The sequence below is a fragment of the Populus alba genome, chromosome 11, assembly GCF_005239225.2.
Source record: "Populus alba chromosome 11, ASM523922v2, whole genome shotgun sequence".
Taxonomy (NCBI): domain Eukaryota; kingdom Viridiplantae; phylum Streptophyta; class Magnoliopsida; order Malpighiales; family Salicaceae; genus Populus; species Populus alba.
The window spans coordinates 4,476,270-4,503,358 of NC_133294.1; the positions used below are offsets into that span (position 1 = coordinate 4,476,270).

General features: G+C 32.1%; 2 protein-coding genes across 2 annotated transcripts; both read left to right on the top strand.

Moving 5' to 3' along the window:
• The first annotated feature begins 1,485 nt into the window (after positions 1-1,485).
• LOC118039676 (lactoylglutathione lyase GLX1) lies at positions 1,486-5,439 on the top strand. Its single transcript, XM_035046440.2, has 9 exons — positions 1,486-1,606; positions 1,697-1,854; positions 2,460-2,584; positions 3,296-3,360; positions 3,454-3,666; positions 4,151-4,198; positions 4,314-4,421; positions 4,506-4,658; positions 5,133-5,439. The coding sequence occupies exons 2-9, from the start codon at positions 1,733-1,735 to the stop codon at positions 5,175-5,177; spliced, it is 879 nt and encodes a 292-aa protein (XP_034902331.1). The 5' UTR covers positions 1,486-1,606; positions 1,697-1,732; the 3' UTR covers positions 5,178-5,439.
• An 18,463-nt stretch (positions 5,440-23,902) lies between these two features.
• LOC118039675 (F-box protein At5g49610) lies at positions 23,903-25,420 on the top strand. The gene has a single exon (XM_035046439.2). The coding sequence runs from the start codon at positions 23,988-23,990 to the stop codon at positions 25,287-25,289; it is 1,302 nt and encodes a 433-aa protein (XP_034902330.1). The 5' UTR covers positions 23,903-23,987; the 3' UTR covers positions 25,290-25,420.
• The last annotated feature ends 1,669 nt before the right edge of the window (positions 25,421-27,089 follow it).

The following is a 27,089-nucleotide window of genomic DNA, read 5'->3' on the forward strand; positions in this document are numbered from 1 at the left end:
ATGCTACAATCCTCAATAACAGCTTTCTTTAATGTATTTTCTTATGCAAAATTATATATTTATAAAGTAAATATTTTATATATTTATACTTATCTTTGAATTCATATTTTTTTGTTTATATTTTTATGTTGATGAATGGAAAGAAAAGAGCTCGGATAGCTTATGAGGAAGTGCCCTTTCTAAGATTTCAGCCACCCTATAAATACATTTTGATTTCAATAATTTCTTTTGGTAAACTAACTAGTAAACGATTACATTTAATTTTCCGATACTCAAATAAAAAACTAATTGGATTATATATAGTTATTGAACTTCATGATAAAATCTGATGAAATTTCAAAGACAAGTGACAATTCAAATCACCTTGCTTTTCATTTCTTTCAACTTCTCGAAGAAGAAAAAAAAAATAGAGATGGAGATGGAAAATAGTTTTCTAGCTCTGTTTTTCTAATTTCACAATATGTGATATGCATAAGCCTCGAAGACTAAAGCCCAATAACATAATTATCCACACTCCATGTAAAGTTGGAAGCCATTGCATAGGGCTTATAGTCCAGTTAAACTCTAAAAGCAAGCAAAGAAGTCCACAAAAATAACAGAAGAGGACATTCTCAAGGCTCCAGCTGATTCAGAAGTATGAAAAACATTAACATTTTCCATGGAAACCCAATTTTTTCTTTGGTTGAAAGCCACAGCAGATTGGCACGGCAATAACCCACTGTTAAAACTAGGAAAGGCCAAGCTGAACAACAATGTTTTCATAGAGTTAATGTTCTGATATCTTCCAGAACCCTAATTTTACTGTCTCAAAACCAGTGAAACAATCAAAACTTTGCGTTGATTTGGGTTACCAAGACAGGTGACGCCAATAAATTTCAGAGGTATCAAACCCTAATGCTTCTTGCATAGAGCAACTGTAATTTTTCCCGATTCAAAACCCTCTATATCTCAGAAATAAACCCAGTAAATGGATCCATACTTGTTCATCACTTCATGACCCATACAGACCTAAAAATCTAAACCTTTCCCGATTCCTCAAGCCCAATAGAACCCATTTTATTGATATACTATTAAAACAAGATTAGAGGTGGCAAAGTTCACGCATTTGCATCATTAGGACAGAAAAGAAAAATAAAATAGAATAAGTAATATAATCCCCTAAAAAAAACAGCAAAATCTTACTAAATCACGTGACACAGCAAAGTCCAGCTGTCCACCACTAACCTGACAGCCACACGTCACAGCCCCGTCATTCCGATCTATTTGGAGCTCTTTTCAAAAATACTTTCAAAAAAAATTAAAAATTGAAATTTTTTTATTTTTTATTTTATTTTAAATTAATATATTTTTTTTACGTTTTTAAATTATTTTGATATATTAATTTTAAAAATAATTTTTAAAAAATAAAAAAAATATTATTAACATATATTTTTAAATAAAAAATATTTTAAAAAATAATAGTACACAAGTAACAGCCACTCCCCCTCTAAACAAATGTGATCCTCGTGGCTTTAAAAACCCGTCCAGGTTCATTACACAGTTATTCCTTAAAAGCCAGCCCCGGTTCATTTTCACAGTGATCACTTGAGCACCCCTACTCTCTCTGGTAACTTCTCTCTTTCTCTCTCATTATTTCTAAAATTAGGGTTTCGAAACCCCAAATTTTTCATGATGATTTTCTGTAATTTGTGAATAGAGACGAAGCTGAATTTCTGATTTCAAGTATTACGGTATGGCTGAGGAGGCAGCGAAAGCAGTGGAGCCTAATGCGGAGTTGCTAGAATGGCCGAAGAAGGACAAGCGTCGGTTACTTCATGCTGTGTATCGCGTCGGTGATCTTGAACGCACCATTAAGTGAGTGAGGTTTTGTTTTTGTTTTTGTATTTCTTTTTCGATTTTCTTAATGTTTTGTAATTTATTTTATTTTCTTCATGTTTTGTTATTTATTTTTGTGAATTTATTTGTAATTAACTTTGCGTTTATTATGAAGTTTCGGTTTTTATTTTTATTTTTATTTTTGTTTGTTTTGGAATTTATGTGATTTTAACTAAATTCATAGTTATATTTTTTTTTTAATGTTTTGTTTTGCAATTTGTGTGATTTTCTGCATATTTTGTGATTTGTTTTTTAAATTTTGGTGTAATTAACTGTGCATTAGGTTTTTTCTTTTTCTTTTTTACAATTTGTGTGATTTTTCGTATATATTTTAAATTTGGGTGTTTTCTAATTTATGTAGAATTAAATACGCACATGTAGAAAGTCTGAAGTTTTATGCCTTGGTTTGTTTGTTTTCTGCAATTTAAACCTAAGAGTTTGAAATGCTTGGGAGTTTTGTCATGTGTGATTTTGCAAATTTGTATTTGCGATTTAGTACTCAATGGTGTTATATTGTGGCATTCAGTAGGCATTTAATATAAAGGTTGGATTTTGATTTGTTTGTTTTTGTGCTGTTGGTGAAGGTTTTACACAGAAGGATTTGGAATGAAGTTATTGAGGCATAGGGATATACCAGAAGAGAAATACTCCAATGCATTTCTTGGGTTTGGACCTGAAGAGTCGAATTTTGTTGTCGAGTTGACTTATAGTATGTTCCTCTCAAAATCGTATCCCTTTTTCCTTAATTTTGTTTTCACATGTAAATTCATTGGTTATTTACGTATTTGTTTTGTTTGTGAAAGGTAAATCACATAGGAAAAAATGGACCGATGATAGACATTGGTATCGTGTAGTATAATAAAAGGAGTTATGCTGCAGGGAATCTCTTTATGTTGTTTAATGAATAGTGGACTCTTCAGATTCAAATGGGTCATTGTTTATGTTTCTCAAACTTTTTATAAATTTTATTCTTTTATAATTGAAATTTATGTTTTTTGTATGTGTTGTTCACTAATTACTTATGTATTTGCTTGCTACCTTTCACCTTCATTATTTTCTAGCATGTTGATCTTCTTTGAGGAAGATGATAATAAGCTAAGAATTTTTGTGGTGTGGAATGAGATCTACGTATAATGGTTATCCATATTAGAACTCTTTGTGCTATTGGATAGGGATTGATTTCCGTATCCAAGGAGTGAGGCATTACTGTTACTGTGATGGTTATATGGATTTTACTTCCAGGACACAATTGTTAATGTGTTTCTGATGTTGGAAAGTAGTGAAGGGGTTAGAAATGGCTAGGTTTTGCATGAAAAATCCATTTAATCATATCATTGCGCAACAAAAAATCGACTGAAATCTTTCAATCCTCTTCCTTGTGTGGCACTGGCAATTTATGTACTTGGTTGATAATTTACAGATTATGGAGTCAATTCATATGATATTGGATCTGGTTTTGGGCATTTTGCAATTGCAACTGAGGATGTAAGTGTCATGCTATGTTTGTAGGTTTTTAAGCTGATGTATTTTTATCCCCTACTTGGTGCCATGAATAAATCGTGTTTCATGGTCTTTTAGGTTTACAAGCTGGTGGAGAAACTTCGTGCCATTGGTGGCAACATTACTAGGGAGCCTGGTCCTGTCAAAGGTGGTACATCTGTCATCGCTTTTGTGAAGGATCCTGATGGTTACACTTTTGAGCTTATCCAAAGAGGTCCAACTCCTGAGCCCCTGTGCCAAGTAATGCTTCGTGTAGGAGATCTTGATCGCTCTATCAAGTTCTATGAAAAGGTATTACTGATTGTATGTGTGAATTTTGTTTGATCTGAGATGGTAATGGCAGGAGCAATTATTAAGTAGGCGAGGCAATATTTAATGACAGAATATTTTAGCATCTGCAGAAAAGAACCCATTTTATTTGGGCTATTAATTGGTTTCCATGTAATTAGCGATCAGGTGAGAGCTCATCTTCAGGATGGTTATAAAGAAAATAACTATCAGCAAGAATTTAAACCGAATACCATTTTTGGGTTGATATGATGGGTTGTTTTTAAATCTCAATTGATTAATTTAAACCTGACTCTTTAATAACAGAACTTGGTTGAATTTTAAACTTGTTTGGTCTTTAGGAATTTATGATTGCCCCTTCTTTTCAGTAAATCAGTCAAGTCTAGTTCTATATGTTTGTGAGGCTACCATGTTGCGGGCATCATGGAACTAGCAATGACCCAAAACAACACATTTGAACTAAGCTTTGGTTTTTCCTTCTGTGCAGGCCTTGGGGATGAAGCTATTAAGGAAGATTGACAGACCTGAGCAGAAGGTGAAATGTTCTCTTTAATGATTTGATTCATATATTTAGTTTTAGGTGTACTAATATTCTTTGAGATATAGATGAGGCTATTGAGTTCACTCACCTTGTTGATTGCACATCACAGTACACTCTAGCCATGATTGGCTATGATGATGAAGACAAGACCACTGTCCTAGAATTGACGTACAATTATGGAGTGACTGAATACACCAAAGGAAATGCATATGCGCAGGTGAGTTAAATTCATTCTTTCACCTATTCTATCTCCTTGACATTTCCTCTGCTTGAACACTGATGAATCTGGTATTCCTTATAGGTTGCAATCTGTACTGATGATGTGTACAAAAGTGGTGAGGTTGTCAACCTTGTAATACAAGAGCTCGGTGGCAAGATAACCCGTCAACCTGGACCAATTCCAGGAATCAACACCAAAATTACCTCTTTTCTTGATCCAGATGGCTGGAAAACTGTAAGTTTTTTCTAATAAATTTTGGGTTCAAAGTTAAATAAGATGTTGCATACTTCTCTGCTTTCTAGTATTCTATTACATTTGTCTAATTGTTGAAATTGGCTGGAAAGGGATATCTAATTTCATTTTTGTTTTCAATTTATTAACTAAAATGTTATATACAATCAGAAAAATTCTGGACAAAATGGTATCTTATCCACACTAAATTTGTCTGACTGATAATCTGCTTGCCTTTTGAGTTGAGAAAACAAGACTTTCGAGTCTCAAAGAAGAATCAAGTGTGACTGCACGTGGGAAAATTAATTTAGTTTATATCCCTTTGAGTCTCAAAAGCTAGACTTGCTAGTCTTTCCGGGCTATAGGAGAAAAAGATATTGTTGGCCAGAAGATGTGTTAAATAGATCTGTTAAACATAGATTCTGCAGTTCTGAGTTTGTCTCCTAGTTATTATTGCTGTTTACTCTGTAATTGTAGGTTCTGGTTGACAATGAAGACTTTCTCAAAGAGCTGCACGGGTAATTGCTCAAACAGAGGATTCTGGGTCCATTAGCTGCGGATATATGAAGAATAAGTAGGCCGGTGTTTGTATTTATATCCATAGCAGCCAGTAATCCCTGTTTCGATATGGCTGTTGCTTGTGTCCACTTGAGATGTATGGATCTGCTGCTACTTCGAACTGAGAAAATGTTGTGTTTTTGAGTGGCATTTCTGACTTGCATGGTTATTATCAGTTTCCTGCCTCCTCTTCAGCTTTGTGCTAATAATAATCATAGTTATAAGATCCGTACTGGGTTCTGTGTTCTGGCTTGGGTTTTCTATAAATGAAATAATAGCACCATTCATCTTCATTTGATCTATTTTATCTGTTGTGTGGACATCACCAAAATATATATTGAGAGTCGTCATAACCACCAGAGATTCAGGGGGGGTACTTGTAGTTTTTTTATTATCCAGATTTCCTTTAAAAATTTTAACTTGTAAGAGCACATATCATGCTTTGAAGATCAAGCTAATCAACTTCTAAGAATTTGCCCAGCATCCATTTGTCATTTTTTTTTATCTGACTCTTTTTTTTTTTTTTTTAACACATGGACTTCTTAACAATGCAATCCTGTAATATAACCAACGTTAAATTCTTCTTTTAAAAAAGAAAAAGAAAAAAGAAAGCTTCAATAGGTGAATATAACCCGTGAGTCTTGTTCGTGCATTCAACTGAGTCCTTAACCAGTCTTTTCCTTCCTTTCAATCCCAGGATTTCTAAACCATACCAGAACCACAACTTTTATTGGAAGCTTTTTATTTTATTTTCCCTCATTCCACGCATGGCTATTTGATGAACGCAGACCCAAGGTGACCCGGATCCATCGCTTCTAAATAAAAGCGAAAGAAAAATCCCTCTGCAAGATACAAGGCTAAAGTACTACGAGAACTGCTTTTCCTTTTTATTTACTCTTGCATACTGCTGATGTCAACATTGGATTTAAGGACAGGATGCGTCAAAAGTTCAATTTACTCTAGCATACCGTAGGTGAGGATTTCTTACAATCTTAAAACTTCAAGATTCTCCTTACAAGTTCTGTGGCAATCAGTGCTGAAAGCAAACTTCAATGAGATGAGCAAAACCCGAACATCATGTTCTTGCATAATTCAACGATGGGACTCGTAAGATTACATATACTCGAAACATTCATGGTGGTGGTGATACGGGACTATCATCTCACTTCACTATTCAGCTAACATATATACAAAGAAAGAGAGAAAATCAAGGTAATTATGATAATGGTTCTTACAGTTTTGTTGAACGAAAGAGATAAAATGACTTGCTCAGACCTGATGATAGATAGAAAAGAAACTGTAGCAGTACAAGGTTTCTGTTGCTTTGATCTTTCTTTTCTTCTTCTTGTCACCAACCTCTTCTCTTCCACTCTGTCTCTGTCTTTCCTTCTTTCTTTCTTTTTTTCCCTCCCTTTCCTTCCTCTTGTTGGTGTCGTTTTATAGGTGAATAATACTCCTTGAGGGAAGGAAACAAACCACCGACTTTACGAGGGTTCATTCCTGAGCATAACGGTGAAAACCACATGCACCTTTCCCTATTCTGCCCATGCACTCCTCACGCGCCTCCTTGTGCCAGCCACTTTAGCTTTGTCTTCTTTGCTCGGATGCTCAGACCTGACCCGATAACATGGCCCGATTTGACTCGACATGTAATCCAACACATCTCCACGTAAGCCGTCCCGATAGCCGGAGATCACTCCATCTTACCATGACAGCATTATGGCCCCATTATCTTTTGCCACGTCAGACAAACCTGTTGAAAATGGCTGGTAAGATTCCAGGTGAAACCAATTTTGTTCGTGGAAGAAAGGTCATCCATGTCGATCTCCCATTGTGGCCTACTCCAATTGCGAAGCCGATTGAAATCCTTCCATGCTATTGAGAACACGAATGGTTATAGTTCTGGACTGTCTGTTTTCCTCTCGAAACTTCTCTACCGCATTCATCTCTGTGTTGTTAGCATGTATTAAACCTCCTGATGATATTAATATAATTGAGTGTCATGAGCTAGCCTGTTCAGTTGTTACTTGAATTAAGTTTTTCGTCTGATACTTTTTGTACTTCTTTTAGGTTTATGTGGGTGGGTTTGTTGTTGTGAATGACGAGTGAATCAAAGCAATAAGACTTGCTGACATTGTAGCTAAAACAACTAAACTGGAATTATCGAAAGTAGAAAATGATCAGCTATATCCAGGCTCTAACTATACTTAAGTTTTAAGCATTACATAGTAAGGGGATATATATATATACACACACACACACACACACACACACACACACACACACACACACACACACACACCAAGATTGATGTGTAGTCTGGGCAACATTCTTTTAGTCCAATATAATAGTATTGAATTTTGTTATTTTTAGACTGGCTGACTTAATGAATGTTTTTATTTTAATTTTTAAAAATAATATTAGTTATATTATTTTTAAAATATTATTTTAGAATTAATTCAAATTATCGCAATCCAACACTCTCAATTAGATTATCTACGCTTATATTTGCATACCAAAAGGTGAAATCATGCATAAAACGTCAGATTATGAAATGAGCTGACGTACCTGTCTCCCTTGTTGAAGTAGAGTGGTGGTTGAATTAAGAGAACAAAAATTGCTTTAATGATTCTTTTAATTTCTCAATATGCTACTGCCGCTACTCTCTTGCTTTGGCAGTTCCTGGCTGGCTGGCTTGGCATTATTGACTTGATTGGTTCTCGGAGATTTTATCTCAATTTTGTTCCACATTTCTTGGTTCTTGGTATTTTCATAGCCCAAATCATTTCATTCTATGGGAGTGTTTGTTTAAATGGCATAGCTGTGTTGTTTTAAGAATTAAAATTTTTTTATTTAAATTAATATTTTTTTTTCTTATGTTTTTTATATTAATTTGATGTGATGATAACAAAATTAAAAAAAAAACAAAAATATATATTTTTATATATTTTAAATAAAAATAACTTTGAAAAATTACGATTACCGCAATTTCATATGTTATCTAAATCTGCATTTGGTGCAAGGAAACATTAATATTGACTTGAAATTGGTCGCATCAATTTTGAAATTGCTTGTTCTATGTAATTTCATGAGAAGATCACTGGCTATAGTTTGGATTCTCCATGAAAATCTTTATGATCTACATAAAATCAATTCTTTTTATGAACTAGATTTAGCAGCACAAAATCATTTCTTTTTATACCATAAAAATATGAGAAATTGGCAGGAAGCTATTAACCTTTCTTTTCATACGGTTCCTAAGAAACGCCCTCATCCTACGGTTCCAAGGCCATCCAATGAATCCTTTTAAGCAAGGATGATTCTTGTATCTTCTAATTTTTATTTATTATAAGAAAAAAATCACTTCCCCCCAACTCTTAGGGTTATCAAAATTTATTAGGCATATATTTAATGATATTTTCTCATTGCTTATCAAGATTTATAAAATAAAATAAAATTAAGTAACTTTTTATGCAACCCACAGTTATAAAATTAGGTTAAAATTCACGTGAATGTGATTTGGTATAAAAAATCTACCGGCAGAGAGAGAGAGAGAGAGAGAGAGAGAGAGAGAACATTTCAGCTGGTATAAAACCTAGCATTCACTTGGTCCACCAGGTTTTCTATTTCTCAAAATAAAAGAAAACGACATATGTTCTTTCTTTTTTCTCGCATGTAAAGAACATCAATTTGACGTAAGCTGTGAGTTTTGATGCATGCTTTACTGCGCTAGAATTATTGAGATTAGATTCATGCCTTGTCAAAACTAGCTACTGATCTCCAATTAGATAAATAAGTAATAATTAAAAGATCAGTAATATATAAGTTGAATAAAACACAATTTCAGCTACTAAATTTAATAATATCATACAAACCTGAAAGTCCGGATGGCTAATTAAAATATAATAGGAAGGCAAAATCTGTCAGAAGAAGTTGGTTCAGGCATGTATATACTCTTTAGCACGGCCATTCGTGCGAAAGAAGAAATTAAGCAGATTGCAGCCCGTTCATGTATGATTTGTCGAAAGGGAAAATTATAATTGTTATATTATTACAAGAAACTCTAAACATCCCTTTCTTTCTAAGGAGTGTATCCTTCGAGGTTTGGGTCCCTCCTCGGTTTTGTCAGGTGTGGATCTGTCCGTCGGCGCCGTCGAAGTTCGCTTTAATATAAAAGTTTAGCATAATTTCTTGGTCTGTTAGAGCTTCTCTTATAATTTTCAACAATCTACCAATGCTTATAAGAAATTGAAAATAAAATAAAATTAAAAAACACCAAAATATTTTATACAAAGATGGAATTACAAGCTAAAAAACTGATCATGGTACGTAGCATATGCCCCTTTCATATAAAGAAAAAAACGGATATAAAAACACAAGAGCCCACCGTATACTGGTAAGTCAACAGTCCTATAAACAAAGTACAGGAACTAGTGATTAATGGTGCAAACTACTACAAAGGATGCAAGGTGCGAAGACTAAACGCCACGAAAGAAAGGGGCAATTTGTTTGTCTTCATTTTTTATAAGAAATTAACCACAGCTTTAGCTCACCTTAGGTATTTCCATCTCTATATTGCAAACTCTTCAACCGGTATCCAGATGCGCATCGTCAGGTTTCTTTCAGCCGTGATACGATAACTCCTGACACCATTTCCCTCCACTTGCATTATCAACTTAACTCTATCTCCTTTCTTCAACCCTTTCTCTTGAGCATACCTCCTCCATTGGCCAGACATCCAAGGTTTCTTATGTCTTCCCACCTTGCGAGTGGAGACCTTGAATCCCCATCGCCGGCCTAGCGTGTCCACTGCAACAAAATTGAAATAATTTTGACCAGCAGGGATATTGGGGAAGTTCCCTAGGCTTTTCATCGGAAATTCCATTCGATTATTTGTTGCATCACTCTTGGACACTGATTTTTCCATTGCCACCGCCTCCATTTCTAGTAAATTAAAAGGGCTGAGAAAAAGGTATTAAAGAGGTTAAGAAGGGTATTTGCCTAATTATCAGGAATTTTTTTTGTGGGGATAGCGGTATGAAAGTAGAAGAGGCAGTGATCACATTTATACAAAATGAACTGGGTAATGTCGCCAGGTACAGGTCCTTACCTAATTTCTTGGCTACGGATATTTTTTTAGTTTTCTTGAAATCCGACATCCGAATAGTAAATTAGATGACATCCAAAGAAAATTCAATTGATTTCCAATATTTATAAGGCGTAGTCAATTTCTCCTGCTATAAAGGAGCGAAAGGCGCCGACTTATACAACATCATATATCATATAATGAACAGCTTCGTGTGTAGACTTTATTATCAAAACAACAGGCGCCTAGTTTCTATGAGAAGCTGGGAGGTTTGGGGCTTGAACGTCAAAGCCACACGAAGTGACGAGGCATAGACAGAGAAGCCGAAGATACATCAAATAAAAAAAAAAATAAAAAAAAATATTATTTTAATAATGACGACAACCCACGAGAACAATGTGACTCCAAGGATGATTGGAGCGTGGAAAGGGCATGGTATAACATCTCAACCTTTTACCTTTTAAGAAATAAATTTATGATCTTCTTTCTTCAACATTGGAAACTATCTTTCTTTTCGGAGAATTTTGCTAGCAAGGATTAATTTTGTAGCCTTTTACGCAGAAAAAGCTTTTTTTTTTCAACATTTCAACCTTTTACCTTCCGCCGAGTTTCTTCGAGAAGCCTCTACACTCTTCTCTTGCTACCCATGGAACCATAAGCTAGCAAGGATTAATTTGTACGGCATTTCTGCTAAAAAAAAAAAAAAAACAGAGAAGAAAACATAAGACGTAAATGATACAATTAATTAATTGAAAGTTTTTTTTTTTATTAATATGATTTAAAATAAATTATAGATAAATAAAAAATAAATTTTAAAATAACTCTTCATTTTATTAGACTTAATTCTTGATTTATATAATAATTAATTAAGTGTTAATAATAGTAGAGATTAATTTTATTAATTCTTCAAACTAAGAGATTGCACAAGATTCATTACAATTGTGTCTGGGAATAAAAGATATTAATTAAGAATAAATAAACAAGTACGATTAATTTAATTCAGAAGTGGAACTAACCGCTTTCACTTAGTCTTACAAAAAATTGAGGAGAATCATCAATAAATGAAATGTCCATGCATTTAAAATCCTATCAATTTTATTCTTTTTATTAATTTAATTAAATAATCATTTAGGAGTATGAATGTGTTTTATAGTAGGAAAGCTAGTCTCAACTGATTACAGGGTAAGCTGCGCAGAAAAAAAAAAAAAAACAGATTCAAGAAAACAAAACATAATATGTAAATTCATACATATAACACAGGAAATAAAATACCGGCTCTGCTTAAGATAATATGGATCAATTATTATATGATTAATTTTTATAAAAATAACATTTTAAGGATGAAAAAGTTGTTTGATAGGAGAGTAAACATCAAATATATTAGTGGAGCTCATTATAATTAAATATAAATGAATATTAGATTTTGTATATTAAAGTGTTATGTAATTAGAAGGAGTTTGATATTGGGAATGTAATATTTGTATTTGATTGAAAATTAAAAAAAAATGTTAATAATATGTCTTCATTAAATTTGATTTATGCAGGAAATTCATGATGAATTCCAACAAATTTACTATTATACTCTCATGGCTAAAGTCTAATCCAATAATAAATCTAAGATTATAAAAACAAAATAAAAATAACCATAATACATCTACCAACAAAAATACATGATACATATATTATAATAAAAATATTTTTTCTAATATAATAAAAGTCATTAATTAAAAATACATATTAGTTGTTGTTGAAATAAGCTATAAGACTATAACAATTGTATTATTGGTAAAAATAAGGATATGTTTATCTTTTTAAAATAAAAAATAGGAGCAATTAAGTTTTTTTTTTTTAAAAAAGAAAAAGACTAACATTCCCAGTCACTATGAAATAATAGATTCTCCTCATTTTAAAAGAGAATCATAGGTTCAAGGAATGTGATGTCCACATAATGTTAAATTTATTAGCATTTAACATTTTTTTAAATAAAACATGTTTATTAGTCTGAGAATGAGAGAGAAAAAACGTAAAAATAAAAATTCTCTTACCCCTCATTTCAAAGGTTAAAATCCCCTCCCCCAACCCTAATTTACACCTTTTAAAGGTTAAATTTTAAACACCTTAACTATTAACCTCCCACGTTTTTTTTCCTCTAAAAAAATACTAGTAGTTATCCTTAATTAATTGCTAACTTCATTAGTCCCAACAAACACATTCCAAGTGTTTTTGTGTTACCAATTAATTTTATTTTTTTAGAATTAAACTCATAGAAAGATTGTAATTAAATAGATATAGGTTTCAATTGTTTATTATATTAACATATGATAAAAGACATCGACATTTCTCTATAACAATGAACAATGATTCACATTTATTAAAGGGTATTGGCATGTTACTATAACAATGAAGAGTTAAATTCCAAAGTTTTTTTTAGCTATAGTCTTAACATTTTTGAAGACTCTTTATTTTTTATTTCAATTTTTTTTTAATTTTATCTTTCAACATTGAGTTTACTAGATATTAAACTTTATAATTTTTTTAAATTTTTTTATGGTTATGGGGTTATCATGGTCTCATAACCCGAGTCGCGAGTTTTACGAGTTAGACAAGTTTACTCAAGTTTTTTATGTCTTTATTTAATTGATTTTTTTTTCAATTTCATCCTTCAGTATTAGGTTGATTTAGAATTGAACTTTATAATATTTTTTATTTTCTTTCTATAGAGTTATGTCAGTCTGCTAACCGGGTAGCAGGTCAATCTGGGTTGACTCGGATTATTTTTTTATCTTATTTTTTTTTTCAATTTAATACTTCAATATTGGGTTGATAGGTAATTAAGCTTAATATTTTTTTTTTCTTTTCATAGGATTATTACGATCTTATAACTCAAGTTGCAGGTTAGGTAAATTGACTCAAGTTTTTTTTTTTTTTAAGTTGAATTTTTTTTCCAATTTCAACCTTCAATATTGGGGTTGATTGAGAATTAGGATTCATAATTTATTTTGATTTGTATTCTATGATGTTATCTTTGTCCCATGACTCGGATCATGAGTTTGGTCAGTTGATTCGTGTGGTTTATTATGTCTTTTTTTATAATTTCATCCTTCAACATTAAGTTTATTGGGAATTGAGTTTCATAATTTTATTTTATTTTTTTTCTATGGGTTTATCCTGATCTCATAACCTAGGTTTGAAAAAATTAACCCGAATTGACTTAATTCCTTTTTTTAGTTGATATATTTTTTTATTTTTATCCTTCAACATTAAGTTAATTGAGAATTGAGTTTAATAATAATAAAAAAATATTTTTCTTTCCATAGAGTTATCAAGGCCTAATGATGTGGGTAGCTAATTAGATTAGTTAACCAGGGTTAATTCGAGTCTATCTAATATGTTGTCATTTCAATATTTTTTAAAAACATTATGTTCATTTTTTAGTGACATGATATTTTTTATTAGTAATTTAGGTTATTTTTAGATTTGCAAAGTCAATCATGTCATATTAGATTAATTCTCATGTAGTTTGATGTTGAAAATAAGAAAAAGTAATGGAAAACACACAAATAAAAGTTCAAATATAGATAAAGTATAGAGCTAAATTAGCCTATTAACCCGTGCTACATTGCGAGTCAGAGTAAAAAAACATTTAAGAGCAAAAAAAAAAAATGTCTAGGCATTGGCAACATATCTTCTAAAAAATTAATTTTAACCATGAATTGAATGATATTTTTATCTAATATTGAGATAGAAATAAACTAGATCTACTTGGGTTAAAAACTAATTTGGCAAGAAATATTCGGGGGGATAATCTTAAAAAAAATAAATTGATAAAATTGATGATGACTTTGAAATTTATTTGAAAACTTCATTTTAGAACCCCCCCTCCATATTTTTTTAGCTATTAGGTAACAGATCCCTTTAATTTTTGAAAATTCAATTTCAATATTAAACTTCATTTTCTTCATGTTTCAGTCGTTTTTGGGTGGGAGGCAAGAGAAGGGCTTACTAGATTCTGGCATAGAGAGAGAAAGTTGTCGTTAATGATTATTTCGACCACCAAAACAATCGATTTTGTATCAAATAGTTTTATATGATGAGGGGAAATCAAATTACTTTTTTGTACTTTAAAAGTGTCTAAAATAATAGATTCGAGCTCGAGGAGATTTTTGTTTTTGGATTGATTTTGAGTTTTAAGGCGGTGTTTTGCATTTTTAGAGGTTATAAATTAATTTAACAAGATTCCTAGGGTATTTTCTAGGTATTTTGAGTAAATAAATGGATTGAAATTGGGTTTTAGGTGAAAATAATAGAAACTTTTCCTGTCACCATAGTGACTGAAATTTAGGAAATTCTAGATGACATGTCGTTTATTTTTTTGCCAAAAAATTAGTGTGAATGACCCCATTAACTTAAAAATAATAATTAAAGGCCCGTGTGCGTGGCCAAACCTTGTAGGCTCACGCGTTAGCCCTTTCTTGATAGGGTAAGCGTTTGACCTAACTTATTAGACCCAACAGCCCTTTTTTAATTATATTGGATTTTTTTATTATTTTTAAAGAGATTAGTATGATTTATTTGTGATTTTATTTTGTTTTATATATATTAAATTTATTTTTTAAAATAAAAAAAATATTTTTAATTTGTGCAGTCTTGTATAATTTTTTTTTTCCTTTTATTTTATTCAATAAATTTTATGTGTAAATCGATTTTTATTACAAATTGATTTTTAATAAATAAATTTATTAAACATAATCGGCTAATTAACCCCTTGTTGTGATATTAAATAGCTTAATTTATATTTATTTTTTAATTTTGTTTATTTATCGTTAGTAATTTTTTTCTTTCACTTCTTCACATTCAAAACAGTTCTTTTTCGCACCGACATTAATTTCAGGTTAGTTTTCAGTTTGTCTTTGTGAAACTTCATGAGTCGCCTGCTTAGCTCTGTGTTTAATAAGTGAAAAAGCTTGCGAGTGGAGAAGACGTTGACCCTCGTGGATGACCGAAGTATCCACGTGTATGAGAGAAGAGAAATCCTAGGGCCATGCGTGCCACGTGCAACAAAAGTTAATTTGCAAGTTGCACAAATAATTAATCGGAAGTGGAAGATAGATAACATAGATTATTCCCAAGCCACTTCCAACTCCTTTCAATTATTGGGGGAGCATGGCAGATATATATGATCACTTTTGGTAAGCAAACGCCAGCTGTAGCATAGTTATTGAACTTTCGTAAACTTGGTTTGATTTGGCAAATTGATTAAGTAACATACTGACTCTAAAGGATAGCCCAGCTCAAGTCAAGTTTATTTAATAACTGTTTTGAATATTAACCTTTTCAAATTTAATTGGCTCATAAATCAATTCAAAAAAGGTTAAAAAAAAAAAAGAAAAAAAAAGAAGAGAGACATGAGTGAACTCTGATCAATTCAAAAAAGGTTAAAAAAAAAAAAACATGAGTGAACTCTGATCAACTTACCACATCTATAATATGGTTCATGCACCATACTAAATTTAATAACTTTTATTTTTAAAATTATTTTTTCATTTAATTACATGACAGTAAAGCATATATAAACTCTTTTTATATCAAATTAAAAAAAAAAAAAAAAAGGGCAAGCACTTGGGATTGAAAAAAAAAACCTATTTCTTAAGTTAAATAGCAAAGAGTTTTTTTTAAAATAAAATAAAAAAAGAAACCTATAAATAACAAATAATTATTTTACAAAACAATTAACAAGTGAAAAATATATTAAAAAATTATGACAAAAAATTAATAATTAGGCAAGCATGTGGCCTACCTATATGCCTGGCCCATAAAAAACAGAAGGCACACAAGCTATTTTATTTTCCCCGGGTGGATGATGTTTCGTTCAATCTTTATTCAAAAAACAAATAATGCAAATAACCCGTTGTTTACGTCCCCAAATTCCGAAGACTAAAGAGCAGCTGAATATCAAGGTAAGTATATCTTATGATTTAAAATTTATTTTTCAACCCATGTTTACACCTAGAAATATATCTTAAAATATATCTTAAACATTTTGATAAACTAATTTATAGTATCAAATAACAGAAAACCTGGTTCAAAAACCCAAAGTCACCCCAATTCAAAAAATTCACCGATGTTAAATATACTAACTCGGATGATGAGAAGGTTAAAGAACACCCCAAAAATTTTTTTTCTTATTGAATGAAATTTATTGACATCAAAATTGATTTTTTTATGGTAGAAATCAGTGTCAACCAACTATCTTTTTTCTTTACCGTCAAAAAATCTAGTGCCCCTCTCTTATTTATTTCTTAAATCAGAGACTAAAAGATAAAAAAAAAATATATAGTTTTGAATTAAAATTCATATTTTTAGAATCTAAAAGGACTGAAAAATTATCATTTGAAAAGTAGGGCTAAAGTGAACTTTTTGCGATAATTTTGACACCACCTTTTATTTTCATCACTTTTTTTTTACTTTGGTCCTTTTTTTTTTTTCTTCTTTTTTTAGCCATGTGTTAACAAATCAAAAGCAATTGACCATCAACTTGGTCACAAAAGGATTCATCCGAGGAGAAAAAAACTTTGAGGATAAAAAATTAACATTGCTTGAATTCACAATGAATTGTGAGAGGGTGCATATCAAATTAATAAAAAAAGATCTTAAGTATCTTCAATTTTAATAAATTTCAACCGTACTTTTTAATTTTTTTTATAGAATTAATTTAAGTTACAAACATAAATTAAATAACTTTTCAAACATTTTGTCGCACGTATGTGACATTGCGGCGATCTTCCACTCTTCATATTTATCTGGAAAATATGGAAATGAGGAATAGAATGAATTCTTGTCTTTTATTAGTGGAATGAGGGAATGAGAGTCGCCGCCTAGTATTTTGGTCACTAGGAACCCTAACTGGTCTTAGAGATCAAGCACGAGAATTGAATGCGTAAATAGAAGGTGCACTCCAAATACACCCTAAATAAGGTAGACTGCTTTATTTAATTGTCTGATAAAAAACTAATGTCTTGTTGTGTTTTTTAATTGTTAGTCAATCTATGGTTTACGATAAGTCTTCCTCGGTAATGAGATCTTTATCTTGTCGAGTAAAATCTAATAATTCTAACGTCAAAAAAAAAAAAAAAACTACCTTTTCAATATCAAGAATAAGTCTTATGTGTAAGTTCATAATCTCAAATATTAAAAACAAACAAAATAATTTTTTAAAAATATTGAGCTAGCTCTCACGACTTTAATAAACTGGTTATTAAAGCCAAAATACATGCTAAAACATATATATTTTTTTTAATTTTTGGTGTATGAAAATATGACATGAATGTTTTTTTTTTTAATCTTTGAGATACTTGGTCTTATGCATGAAAACAAGATTTTTGTTTGCAACATTTCAGTAAAAAAACATGTATTATAATATCGGATTTGTATTTTTACATTATAAAAATGCCAACCAATATTAGTCTAAAATGATGAAAAACAAATACGCTAGAAAAGGACAATGTTTTTGAAGGATTTTGTAAATTTTTGTGAAATTTCCATGGTTTTTTTTAAAAAATATAATAAAAATATATAATAGATATAACATTATATATTACAATATTGGATTGGGTCTGGGCCCAACCTAATTATATGGGCGGAGCCCAACTTGATCAGGAAAAGCGTAGCCCCACAGAAGGTGAGCCATGATTGGCCCAGTAAGGACAAAAGACATAAGGCCGTAGTGAGCACACAATGAAACTAGGTCGAGACCGACCCAAAAAAAAAAAACTTTCTATAAGAATGGGCTCGGCCTAGACGTGTGGGCTGGACTAATGGTCCAACCCGAAGCAACCATGGTCTGGTTACTCTACTATGCACAATAACCACTTAATTATAATTAGCCGGTTATTGTGCTCATGCAGAATAACCAATTAATTATATTTCTTGCTGCAGAAACGTGCACAATGCACGTTCTGCATGCAAGTAAATAAACAGGAGAATGAGAAGGAGAGTGCTACTTAGAACAGAAGGGGCTCTAGTGGCTGAGCTAGCGGTAACTTGTTGGTGGTGAACAAGAATGACTCACTGTCAGTGGCTCCAAGTAATGGTGGTGATGCTACTGTTAGTAGAATGACTCTGTTTCTTCTTTATGCCTCTATTTTTTGTTTCCTTTTCTTCTCCTTTCTGGCTTCCCGTTGTGCTTTCCTTTCTCTTTTGTTTCCTTTTCCTTTTTGTTCTGCCTTTCTGCCCCCTATTCTCCCCTACTTTCCCTTATTTCCCTTTGTTTGTTTTCTCTCTTCTCTACCTTTTGTTCTCTCTTTTTTTGTTTCTCCTTTTTTTTTTCTTCGTTCTCTTTTTCTTTCAAACCTCTTCAAAATCTTCCCTCTGTTCCCTTTCTTTCCCTTTACTGTCTCTTTTTTTTATCACTTTTCTTCCCTTTCCTTCCTCTTCCTTTCTTTTTTTGCTTTTCCTTTTTTTTTTTTTCACTTCGGTCTCCCCTTTTTTTCTGCTCTCTTCCCTCATATTTATAGGCAAGAGGAGAGAAGGCCACCCTACCCTGTCTCATAATTGTGCAGGGTAGGGTGGCATAGCGCGTCCTCTGCAGGGCATGGCTTACCTCTCCTTTCTTCCGCGTGATTGCAGGGCATTTGGAGAGGGTATGGCTTGTCAGTGTTTGGTCAAATCAGGGGGGAGAAAGCGCAAGAGAAATCAAAGAAAGCTTCTTCTTCCCTGTTTGTTTGTCGGGGGAAGGAAGAGAATTCATAGTGTCGTTCAAAACGACACTGTTTCAAGCCTTTTTTGTTCACAATGTATGAAACGTTGTCGTTTTAGCCAAAACGCACTGTTTCATTTAAAAAGGTGTAACACTGAACATTGCAGCGGCCTTAAAAAATTAAATGAAAAGAATATATTTTTGGCATCTTGTTTTTTTTTTTTTATGGGAAAAGGTCTTATTTAAGGAGTCACCACCTAGTATTATAGTTACTATGAACCTTAACTGGTTAACAAAGATTCTATGGTATAAGACTGGTTGTGGCTAAGGAAGGTATTAACACCCCTAACACACCCTACCTGAGGTAAGCTGCATTGTCAGTTTTGTCTTAAATTGCTAAGAGTTTGTTGATTTATGTTATGATGGTTTAATTGTAATATTCCTGACTCTAGCGTTAGTGAATATTTAACTACGGATATATCCAACTCTGGCGTTGGTAAATATTATGTAGCAAAAAAGAAAATAAAAATGAATGGTATTCCTGACTCTAGCGCCAGTAAATTAATGCATGCATATTTGTTTTTTTAGTTTTTGGAATTTTATGATATCAAGAATGACCTGTTTAACTAAATATCAAAATACAAGAGGGTGAAAATAAGCCAAAAATAAATGTTGACTCGCATTAACTTTTTAAACCTAGAATCTAAATCATTAGATTGGAAGCATCATACATAAAACAATTGTGAAACCCCATCCGAATAAATCAAATATTGAAGGATGAAACTGTAGGAAAAAATTAAGCATACAAAAGAAAAGAAAAAATTAGAAGAATGAGGATAAAAAATAAAATAAAAAATAAATTAGAGGAAAACACAAATTTTTTAATTGAAGGGTAAAATTGAGAAATTTTTTTTTTAACAAAATGATAAAAAAAATCAAAAAAATAAGGACTAAATTAAAAAATATATATACTATAAATTTAGATTAAGAGATAAAATTGAAAACTAATAAAAATTGAACAAAAGGGTTAAGAAAAAAATCAGAAATTAAAAGAATGAGAACCATAGTGGAAAAAACCACAAATGACAAATTTAGATTGAAGAATAAAATGTTTTTAAAAATTTAAACTTTACAAAAATATCAAGGATAAAAATTAGAAGAAAAAAAAAAGCAAGGGTTAAATATGAAGGTAAAACAAATTAAGGGGTGGCTTTGAGAATTTTCAAGGCTAGGCACAAAAATCAAGGAAAAAAGAGGAAGGAAAAAAAATTTCACAAATGACACACATGAGATTTGTTTAGAATACGAGCTAGCCAGAGATGAAGGGTCCATTAAGATGATTTAAAAGCCGTTATTTTATTATTGGGTAATGTCACACGCACGACCCAAAAACCATAATATTTTTTCACGTGCTGATTCATGCAATATAGTCATTTTTTTAATATTATTTAAACATTAAATGATAAATTTGCCCCTCATCCCGATCCAAAAATAACAAAAAAAAATCAATACGAAAAAGGTAACAATGACCATGGACCAAAGTTATGTTTGTTTTTTTATTTCAAGAATAATAAAGTAAAATAAATGTGCTTTTAATAATAAAAAAAAAACATAAATACTTTTGTGTACCAAACCTAAAAACAATTATTACATGAATATTTTTGTTTTTTACTTGTTAATAATAATAATAATAATAAAACTTTGATACCCTCGTTAAGTAGCCCAATTGTTTATGATCTGAGAGGTAAAATCATAAATTTACTATTCAAATACATGGTGAATACAAGTTTATAGCTGGTAAATAATATTTATGTAGTCTTATTTATTAAGAATATAATAATACTTTCAGTTTAACATATATATACTTTATTTGTATTTAGGTTAACACTAAGCACGTATAATATACAAATCATTCAGAATTCTAGCCTCCTTTTTATGTTTAATCTTAATTATTTTAACATGGTATCAAATTAGGTTTTATGAAAATAAGGCTTAATCCTGTACACAAACTTTTTGGAGTGAAATTTTGTCTTCCGCTCCTGTAAAATTTGGTATTTCATCTTTCCTTCAGCCTCTGTAATTTGATATTTGTATTCAGTTTTTGCAATTATTATGGTATTTTATCTTCTCTTCAGTCTCTGTAATTTGATATTTGCATTCAGTTTCTGCAATTATTTTGGTATTTTGCCAAGAAGATATTTGTTTAGTTTCTGCAATCTCTGTTTAGTTTCTACAATTTGGTATTTTGTTTTCCACTACTTTTGCATTCTGGTTCTCTGTGACTGTTGATTATGGCTATTGAAAGAGATGATTCGCTTCAGTCTGTGAGTGTGAGGTTGGATGGGAAGAACTATTTGTATTGGAGTTATGTAATGATAAATTTCCTTTAGGGTGAGAAGATGTTGAGGTATGTTAGTGGAACTTATATGATACCTAAAAATATTGAGGAGGGGGATGCTATTTTGATAGATATATGGGAAGCAAATAATGCAAAGATCATTACTTGGATCAACAATTCCGTTAAGCATTCGATAGGTACGCAATTGGCGAAGTATGAGACATCAAAAGAGGTTTGGGATCATCTGCAAAGGTTATTCACATAATTAAATTTTGCAAAATAATATCAATTAAAGAATGACATACGAGCTCTTCATTAGAAGAATATAAGTATTCAAGAGTTTTATTCTGCTATTATAGATCTTTGGGATCAATTGACTCTTACAAAATCAACAGGATTAAAGGCATGTGGTACCTATATTGAGTGTAAAGAGCAACAATGATTGGTACAATTTTTAACAGCACTTCGCAGTGATTTCGAAGGACTTAGAGGTTCAATTCTACCTTGTTCTCCACTCCCTTCTAATAGTCAAAATTGTACTAAGCCTTTTTGCTTCAAATATTTTTGTACTAGCAATACCTTCTAAACCATTCTCTAATGGTCAAAATAAGCCTTACACCATGGTTGGCTTCGATAAGTGCAATTTCTATAAGCAAAAAGGTCATTGGAAGGCTTAATGTCCTAAGTTGAGACAACAAAATCAAGCTTAGAAGCCTGGTAGTCAGTCACAATCTAATGCTCATAGACCACCTTAGGGTTATAAACCATCATACCACAATACCGCAGCAGTAGCTTCCCCAAGCTCTATTATCGATCCTAATACTTTGGCTAAGCAATTTCAAAATTTTTTCTCCTTGTAGCCGCAAGCAATGTTCGCTTCTTTTTCCATGGGTCAACTACCTTATAGTTCATCAAGTATGTCACACCCTAAATGGGTCTTGGATTCTGGTGCTTCCCATCATATGTCTCCAAATTCCTCATCTTTTACCTCTGTGTCCCCTTTATCCTCCATTCTTGTTATGACTGTTGATGACACTCATATGCCCTTAATAGGTGTTGGTTCTATTTCACACCTCACTTGTCTCTCCCTAATGTTTATCTTATTCCGAAACTCAAATTGAATATTGCGTCTGTTTATCAAATATGTAATTTTGGTTATTATTTAGTCATGTTTTCTTGTTCTTTTTGTTGTGTACAAGTTCTATAGTCTTAGAAGCTGATGGGACAGGTTGTAGGGAGAATGGACTATATATTCTGGATGAGTTCAAAGTGCCAGTTGTTGTTGTCGCCACTGCTATTACTACTATTGATTTGTCTTCCTTTCGTTTGAGTCCTTCATTTTCTAATTTTTATTTATGGCATTCTCGTCTAAGTCATGTTTTGTCTTCTCGTTTGAGATTTTTGGCATCCACAGGAGCTTTAGAAAATTTGAAAACTTGTGAGATTTATGATTGTAGTGGATGTAAACTTACAAAATTTTCCACTTTATCTTTTAATCGAAGTATTTCTGTTTCTTCTTCACCATTTGACTTGATTCATTCTGATATATAGGGACATTCTCTTGTTGCCCCAAAAGGAGGGTCTTGATATTATGTCTTTTTTATTAATGATCATACTCGTTGTTGTTGAGTTTATTTAATGAAACATCGTTCTGAATTCTTTGAGATAAATGCAGCTTTTCGAACTCTTATCAAAACTCAACATTATGCTGTGATTAAATTTTGTCAATTGCTTGCCTTAGATGAAACTATTCACCAAATTTCATGTACAGATATTTCTGAGCAAAATGGTGTTACTGAAAGAAAACATAGGCACATTGTCGAAACTGCTCGTTCTCTCTTGTTGTTTGCTTTTGTTCCTAATGAGTTTTTGGGAGAAGTAATTCTTACTACTGTAAGTTTGATTAATACAATTCTATCTTCTCATAGTTTGGATCTATCTCCTTTTAAAAAGTTATATGAGTATGTCATTGATTATTCCTCATTTAGAGTCTTTGGTTGTACTTGTTTTGTTCTTTGTCTTCATGTAGAACACAGTAAGTTATCCTCTCGATCCGCTATTTGTGTCTTTCTGGGTTATGGTGAAGGTAAAAAGAGGTATCGTTATTTTGATCCAATAACTCAGAAACTTTATGTGTCTCATCATGTTGTCTTCCTTAAGCATATACCTTTCTTTTTTATTTCATCCACTACTCATAACCTGACTAAATCTGATCTTATTCGTATAGATCCATTTTTTGAGGATTCTGTTAATGATAACATCTCCCCTTTTGTTCTTTCTTCTTTGCAGATTGCAGATTTATTTACTAATGTGCATTCCATCTCTCGTTTTGGTTTTTTAATTAGCAAACTCTCAATGCTTGTAGCTGCCACATCATGAGTTTGAGAGGAAATGTTAAATAATATTTATGTAGTCTTATTTATTAAAGGTAAAATATTATTTTCAGTTTAATATATATATATATATATATATATAATATATATATATATAATTCTAGTTTTCTTTTCATGTTTGATGTTAATTATTTTAACAATAGCTACAGTATAAACATTGTCCGGACTCTTTTCCGTTTAGTTTATTTTGTTATGTCGTGTGTGGGTAAAGGAAAAGAGAGAGACGAGAGATTGCGGGAGGACAGGAGGACAGAGAAGAGCCATGGTCGGTGATGATGAGAAGCCAAGCAGAAGCAGAGAGCGAACACTTGTGTCATGCTGCTCCAACAAAAGAACAAGGAGAGATATCCCATCTTCATCAGAACAGTCCCGTTTATCTCTTAATGATCTGCAACCTCTCTTGATTGAAATTCTTCATAGGCTACCCTCCACTCAATCTGCGTTTCTGTGCAAGTGTGTATGCAAAAATTGGTATTCTCTAATATCTTCTCCTTATTTTTCTGGTCGATTTATAACCCACCATCTCAATCATCATCACAAGCAAAACCCTTCTGCACTTTTCATCAGTTACTGGAGTAAACCCAGTTGGAATGTCCTTTTCACATTTTCGGATGAACCCATGTTCAAATTTCGTGGATTTGAGCTCAGCTATCTCCCTGAAAGAAATGGGTATGTTAGGGTCTCAGCTATCGTCAACGATTTGATGTTATGCTGTGTAGCTAAGATTGAAATTGGAATGTTGCAATATTATATATGCAATCCATTTACAATGCAATGGATTGCCCTCCCTTTGCTTGAAGCTGATTACATGAATGATTACAAGGTGGGATTTGTTTGTGAACCTTACTATTTTGAAGATAGTCAAGGAGAAAGTTTTATTAATAGCAAATATCGATTTAGGGTAGTTCATTTCACTAGAGTAGAATCTACGCAAATAGTTATGAAGACATATTGTTCAGAGACTCAAAAATGGTATAGGTCAGTTCTCGAAGGTTCCGAGTTTTGGTGGATTACTGATGTTGTTGCACACAATGGGAAGTTGCTTTGGTGCAATCGTGAGCATATTTTTGCTTATGATCCCTTCAATCCAGAGCTATTCACTTCCATCAATTGCTCTTATATGCAAACCAGGTTGTTGCCCGCAATTGGAAAATGCTTTGGGGTGCGTCAGGGCTTTCTTTGTTTGATGGAATTGGTAGGTGTGGGCATTGATCGGACTTTTCATATTTGGAAACTCAAGGATTATAATAACGGGGAATGGAGCTTGGAGGACCATGTTTCTCTCAATGCAATGATCCCTGAAAGTTCCTTGGTCCAGGAAATCGTTGATGGTAGCGAGAACAAGTTAAAACCGCTGGGTTTCCATCCAAGTGATGGGAATATTGTCTACTTGCACTTCCAAACTTATGTCATCTCATTCAACACGCGGACAAAAGAGTTGAAAATGGCTGGTAAGATTCCAGGTGTGAGAGATTCCTTTTGTCACGGAAAGGTCTTCCATGTTGAACTCCCATTGTGGCCTACTCCAATTGCGAAACCAATTGAAATCCTTCCATGCTATTGAGAACATGACTGGTTATTGTTCTGTACTGTTACTCTCAAAACTTCATCTTGGTGTTGATGGTGTGTATTTCATCTACTGATGATAATAGTATTATTGACTGCCATGAGCTAGTCTGTCGGTTGTTACTTGAATTAAGTTTCTCATCAGATATTTCCATACCTCTTTTAATTTTATATTTCCATTTGGTCAAAGATCTCCTCTGCTTCTGCAAGCATCTTGATTTTGCAAAACCAAATCATCAAAGTATGATAAGTTATATCATTTCTTGCACAAATACTTGCTTCCATTTCCTTTCAACAAGAAATTATAAAAATGAGTATTTTCTGCTGCCCCAAATTCAACTTCCATGACAGCAAGAAACTCAAGAATCTCATTATATAACCCGACACAACTTTCAGCACAAGTAAAGAATCATTATCAATGTCAGACAAAAAAACCTTCATTTATATCTTTCACAGCTTCAAAATCACATACTTTACTACCTAGTTTATGAGGAACTTTCTTGTAGATGGAAGAACTGGACTTGAAATTAGGCTGCTTTGAGGTCCCAGAAAATAGGTGAAGCATGGTGGAGTCTTCTTCGTGGAGTTGGGGTGGAGTGAAATTGGGAGAGAGAGGGATTGCTATGTTGGCAGTGGTTGTAAGAGGTTCATGGTTCCTGGAGTTGGCAAGAGGCTTGTAGTTATTTATTTTTAGAGCCTCATATATATATATATATATATATATATATATATATATATAAAATACTAAAACAAATTGAGAAATGTTGGACGAATATATCATAACACCTAAAAATTTGTTAAAGACTAGCTGAGGATGATCAAAATATATAAAATTAGAAAATTTGTCAACATATTTTTAACTAAGAAAGACCTTATTAGCAAAGAAAATTCAAGTGGATGAGAAATTTTCAAATTTTGAATGTTTAAGGATTTAATTTAAATTTTTCAAGGTTTAATTGAATTTATTGAGGGTTTAATTACAAGAAAAATCAATTCTTGAAATCAATTTAAGCTTTAATTGGAAAAAATTAAAATCTGGGGGCAAGATTGCAATTCTTAAGAGCTTATCAAGGGTTTAATTGCATAAATATTAAAAATTAATGAAAAATTAAGGATTTAATTGAATAAATAAAAAACCAAGGATCAACTTGCAAAAGACGAGTAACTTCAGGGATTGCATTTGTTGAAACCAAGAGCGAAATCAAAGAAAAATTAAAGTTTGATGGTAGTCTGGGGGGGTTCAATTAAACAAATCAAAAACTAAGGACCAACTTGTAAAGGATGCTCAAATTTAGGGTTGGTAATTGAATTTGACAGATGAAATTAGAAGTTTATAAGGGACTTATAAGTAAAATTAAAAGAATTTGGAAGAATAGAGAGTAAACTAAAGTTTGTCAGATCCCAAATCAAAAACCTTAATTTGTAGAGTTGAGCTAAAAGATGTTGTTCAGGATATTGTGCATCTTTTTCTTCGACAATTTTGGCTAATTGAGTAGGCATTTTCAGGCGAATAAATATGACGTTTCCAATCACTTCAGAGGTTGTAACCACCACCATTCAACTGAAAAACACCCCTATCTACAACCTCATTTCCATGAAATCAAACGTTTACATCCTATTTTCTCCAATTATCTCAACAATATCTTGTCCACGATCATTCATTATTGCATTTTCATATTCTATACTGATTGAGTTGACATTTTCAAATAAATAAAGGTGAAGCAACAGACCTCCAAATTAAGCAAGAATGAATCCAACAAAAAGATATGCACCCTTTCTGCCAAATTCAGATGGTCTC

What these genes read in the sequence shown, in the direction of transcription:
- LOC118039676 (XM_035046440.2), top strand. Translation starts at nt 1,733, where the DNA reads ATGGCTGAGGAGGCAGCGAAAGCAGTGGAGCCTAATGCGGAGTTGCTA. An exon ending in TTGCAATTGCAACTGAGGAT is followed by an intron (nt 3,361 to 3,453) that starts GTAAGTGTCATG and finishes ATGGTCTTTTAG; the next exon opens with GTTTACAAGCTGGTGGAGAA. An exon ending in AAGGAAATGCATATGCGCAG is followed by an intron (nt 4,422 to 4,505) that starts GTGAGTTAAATT and finishes TATTCCTTATAG; the next exon opens with GTTGCAATCTGTACTGATGA.
- LOC118039675 (XM_035046439.2), top strand. Translation starts at nt 23,988, where the DNA reads ATGGTCGGTGATGATGAGAAGCCAAGCAGAAGCAGAGAGCGAACACTT.